This window comes from Microtus ochrogaster, unplaced genomic scaffold (genome assembly GCF_000317375.1).
Source record: "Microtus ochrogaster isolate Prairie Vole_2 unplaced genomic scaffold, MicOch1.0 UNK3, whole genome shotgun sequence".
Classification (NCBI taxonomy): Eukaryota; Metazoa; Chordata; class Mammalia; order Rodentia; family Cricetidae; genus Microtus; species Microtus ochrogaster.
Window position 1 is genome coordinate 15,871,704 of NW_004949101.1, and position 5,149 is coordinate 15,876,852.

At 46.2% G+C, this 5,149-nt stretch overlaps 1 protein-coding gene across 1 annotated transcript; it reads left to right on the top strand.

Annotated features, from left to right (window-relative positions):
• The first annotated feature begins 4,261 nt into the window (after window positions 1-4,261).
• LOC106144303 (putative endogenous retrovirus group FC1 Env polyprotein) lies at window positions 4,262-4,849 on the top strand. The gene has a single exon (XM_013353157.1). The coding sequence runs from the start codon at window positions 4,262-4,264 to the stop codon at window positions 4,847-4,849; it is 588 nt and encodes a 195-aa protein (XP_013208611.1).
• Window positions 4,850-5,149: the final 300 nt, after the last annotated feature.

The following is a 5,149-nucleotide window of genomic DNA, read 5'->3' on the forward strand; positions in this document are numbered from 1 at the left end:
AAGACTTATATGACAAGAACTTTAAGCCTTTGAAGAAAGAAATTGAAGAAGGTATCAAAAAAAGGAAAGATCTCCCAAGCTCTTGGATAGGTAAGAAAAACATAGTAAAAATGTCAATCTTACCAAAAGCAATCTGCAGATTCAATGCAATCCCCACCAAAATCCCAACACAGTTTTTCACAGACCTCAAAAGAACAGTACTCAACTTCATATGAAAAAACAAAAAACCCAGGATAGCCAAACAATCCTGTACAAAAAAGGAGCTTCTGGAGGTATCACCATCCCTGGCTTCAAGTTCTATTATAGAGCTATAGTAATAAAAACAACTTGGTATTGACATAAAAACATATAGGTGGACCAATGGAATCAAATTGAAGACCCTGATATTAATCCATACACCTATGAACTCCTAATTTTTGACAAAGAAGCCAAATTTGTATAGTGGAAAAAAAAGAAAACATCTTCAACAAAAGGTGCTGGCATAACTGGAAATCAACATGCAGAAGAATGCAAATAGATCCATATCTATCCCCACGCACAAAACTCAAGTCCAAATGGAACAGCATTATGTTTAAATTTAGAAAACTGCTGTGCTATTGCTCTAGCTTGCAAGCTTTTTATAAACTGTATCCTGTCAGCTAGCATGCTCCAGACGGATGACTTGTTAGAACATCTGGGCTAGTCTTAAAACCACCTAGTCTTGTAACAATGTTTAACTGCTTCTGTTGTTCTTACAAGATAGCAGGTCACAAGACCAACTGCTGGTTCTGCTTCTGTGTGAAATGCTTGCTTGCTCAAGATAACGGAGGCATCTGTCAGACGCCTGTTACAAAAGTTAAACTCTGTTTGCACGTAGGCAGGATATGTGCTAACTCGACCCCAAAACTGAACCTTGTGGTTTTTGCCTTTATAAACCCAGACTAACAGTTACTGGGGACACACTTTGAGAAACCCAAGTCTCAGGTGTGACCCTGGCCAGTCACACTGGCTAAGAAAGCCTCCTCTCTGCTAAAAAATTCATTCATTGTCAGACTGGTGAGTCTCTGAACAGCCCTAGACCCATTACATCTGGAGGTCCTATCCAGCTCTGGGTGTTCAGCCCAATTCACCCTTTTCTGTCCAGCCTTGAGCCCTCGGGCTCCCATTGTACTGAGAGCCAAGACTTTGCATCGGCCCAGCATTTGGAGGGAGTCAAGAGTCCTCAACGCCTAGATCTCACTGAGAAGCCTTGGGACTGGGAGCTGAGTGATTCGGATAAAACCAGCATTTGGAGGTGACCACGGACAGGTACTCAACACCTGAATTGTGGAAAGAGACATTTGAAGCCCTCCCAGAGGTAAACTTCTGTCTGTAGCATGCACCTGTCTGTGAGACTCATGGGAAAGCTGGCCGCAGCATTAATTCCCAAGCTTGAGGGACCATCAGGACATCATTGGCCCTTGGTGTTTGTTTCTGGAGGTAGGGGTAGGCTTCCCAGAAGCAGGGGTTGGCCACCAAGTTAGAGAACACTGTCTGTCTGTATGTGTTGTGTTATGTGGGTTGCTTTTTGTGTCATTTTTCTTTCTTGAAGAAATTGAAAAGCAACAGCAAAAAAATCTTCCACCAAGAAAGGCCCCTTAGTTCTGATGAAGTCTCATTTTAAGGATTTCCAGAGAGGAGCCAAGAAATCTGGAGAACAGGTCTATATAGGAAAACTAACTGCCTCTTGTTTCTTTGGTTAGCCTTCATTTCAGGTGGACTGGTCATGTGAATGTTCCTTCAAATTTTCTCTTATTTACAGAGTGCAACATGGGATCTTTAGTAAACCAGGACACCTGGCCAGCTCCCCTACATTCTGGCCCGGAAATTCCTGGTAGAGGAATCTCCATCCTGGATGAGAAAGTACCAGCCAAATCTTTCCCCCAACGTCGCCATTTTTGTTTCAGAAGAAATCAATAAGACCAAGGGGCAGAGCAGATTTCAGTCTCTAGTCCTACCAGCCCCACCTGAAGAAGATGTGCCCCCACCCTACATGCCTGGGGTACTAGGAAGGGAGAGGAATCTGCGGCCAGAGGCACTCCTGAGTCCTGCTCACACTCGGAGTGGGTCCTCCTACCAACCCGTCTTCCCGTCATTCACTGTCTCTGACTTTCTCTCAATGTCTTCTCGGCCTGCTTTTCCTGAGGTTGTGACGGTCTTCATTTGCTTCCGTCTCAGGGACACACCCTGTAGCCCCTAGGCTGCCCACTGCGAGGCATTTCACTTGCAGCATTCTCTGATACTCCCCCCCCCGATTTCCACCTCTAGCTACCCTCCCTTCAGAGGGACCCCCTCGTGGGGAGTCACGCAGAACGAGGAAGGCAGGAGGGGCCATCAATCAGTCAGCTATGGGCTGTGTTCTCCTCTCCACTAGTGATCTGTGTACCTGGAAGCTCCAAAATCTCTGTGCTAGAAGTGGTGTTTTACACACCCCAACCGACTTGGGTGGACTGTCAGTAGCTACTTCGAACCCTCTTCACTATAGAGGAGAGGGAGTCTGAGGAGAAGCTCAGAAGCCGAAATTGGGAAACGATGGGAGACTGATGACTGATCTGGTGACAACTGAAGTTTTTCCTTCCCGAAAATTAGATCAGGATCCAAAGCCCCACAAAGGTAGGGAGTCTCTTAACCTCTTCCATCAGACTTTGTTGGGCAGGCAGTCTCTGGGCCTGAAAGAATGCCCCACAATTTTGTGACCCACAAAATTTGTCTAAGGTAGATCAGATAACTCAGGGTTCAGATGATTTGCCATTGGCTTCTCTGGAATGCCCCTTAGAAGTTTATAGTCTGACCAGGAGGCCACAGAAAAAGAGAGGGCTATCAATATAGATTCTGTTCCTTTGTCAGCATCGGACATTAGGAGAAAGATTCAGAAAAGAGAGGGATTTGAAGCAAAGGTACGTAATTAGAGCTAGTTGAGATTGCCTCCCTGGTATACAACAAGAGGGACACCCTGGAGGACAGGTAGACCAAGAAATTAGCTAAAATTGTGGTGGCAGCTTATCAAGGAGCAGGAAAAGTCCTGCATCCAAGATTCTTGAAAGAAGGACGGAATTCAAGGGAAGTAGTTCCTGGGAGAGGTCTTAGGGGAAGAAAACCCAACCATTGGGAAGGCAAATGTCCTGAAAGGAGTGAATATTTTTAGTGTAAAGAAACCAACTATTGGAGAAACGAATGTCTAAGCCAAAAGCAAAGCTCTGCATGTAGGCTCCAACTAGATACAGACTGGCAGGGTCTAGCCTCAACCACCCCTCCCCTGGAGTCCAGAATTACCCTGAAAGTGTGTGCTGGGGCAGGGTGGGTATTCCAAATAATTTCCTCACGGATATGGAAATGGGATTTTCCCATTTCCTTGGTTTTACAGCAGGCGAGTGAACCACTAAGTAAGAAACGCTGTAATACAAGGAGCTACCAGTTCACAAATCTGTTCTTGGACCACCAGAGAACTGTGGACCTGGGAAAAGGGGTTGCCACCCACTCTTTCCTAGCCATGCCTGAGTTTCTATACCCTCTGTTGGGGTACAACCTGCTCCACAAACTGAGGGCAAAAATACATTTTTGAAAGGATGAGATAATACCTAGGTTTGGACTGCTGTTGTTCATAGGGTTAGATAATGGACCTGCCTTTATGTCTAGGGTTACCGAGAGCGTTTCTGCTATTCTGGGGTCAATTGGAAATTATATTGTGTGTACTACCCGCAAAGTTCAGGACAAGAAGAGAGGATAAATCTGACCTTGACTAAGCTAACTTTGGAGACTGGTGAAGATGAGCGAGGCTCCTTCCTTTGTGCTTCTTAGGGCTCAGTGCACTCCTTATGTAAAAGGTTTAACTCCATTTGAGATCCTCTTTGGGAGACTCCCCTCCCATCCTCCCACAAATGGAACTAGCTCCCGAAATTACTAACCACCAACTGTTCAGTCTGTACAGGCTCTGCAACTGATTCAGGACGGTGTGACCACCTCGCTTTCCAAAGTCCGCCACCTCATCCACACCTCATCTTCCAGCTAGGAGATAAGGTGTGGATCAAGAGACCCTGAGCTGAGATACCTGGACGCCGCTGGAAGGGACCACACCTCATCATCCTGATCAACTCTACGGCTGTCACTGCAGATAGCATCCAGCGTCCACACCTGGGTACATCGCTCTCAGGTCAAGCGTGCCACTGGGAACAACGACCCAGCTAAAAAAAAAAAAGTGGACTGTCATCAAGACCTGTGGAGATCCACAAAAGACGAGAGAGACATGGGTTTTAACTTAATGGTGTTGTTTTGTCTGGCTATATCCCCTTCTGTTCTTTCCTGGAACCCAAGTTGGAAGGGCCCACCTCCCCGGGTTCCTATACCAACCAAACCAACCCCTAAGGCATGGAAGTTCCATGTAATTGCCTTGGAAAACCGCAACAAGACAATAGCCTCTACCTTCTGTCCAGTCACAGGATGTGCAAGTACTATCAGCCTCACCTTTGATATAAGGGACACCTGCCAAGGGAAATGTATAAACGACTTCTACAATGCTATGTCCTCTCCCATATATGTCTGCTTTGTATATGAGCAGACTCGCTCAGACTGTCAGGACCCAAATTACGGAGGATGTCCACACTGGGGCTGCAAATATCATAGTACCTGGCCCAGATGGGGCGGAGAAAACCCTTCCAGACTCAACTCAGTTGATTGGCATACGAAGGTCACCTACTCCATCCCTGACCCCTGGAATGATAGATGGAGGAAAGGGGTCGTGGGTTTTGTCTATAGACATAATGAGAAGGATACAGCTTATGATGGGAGAACTAAGATACTCATCTTTAGAGCTTTAGCCAAGTTCACGCCTTAAAATTTCATTATTTGAATGCCATAACCAAACCAGCTACTTACTGTACCTGCCCTGGCCCTGTAGCTGGGGCTGACCGACTGACATCACTTCCTTCCACAACCACCTTTCTCTCTCCTCCCACTAACCCAACCCCTCTGGGCTCCTTTGAGTCCCTAATGGCCATGTTAACACCATATACTTGCTCATGAATGTAACTTACCCAAATGCCATGACTAATTGCTGACTTTGTATCCCCCCAAACCCCACAACTATGTAGGGCCCACTATCTATCAGAGCCCCATTTCACCTGCTCCCTCCTTT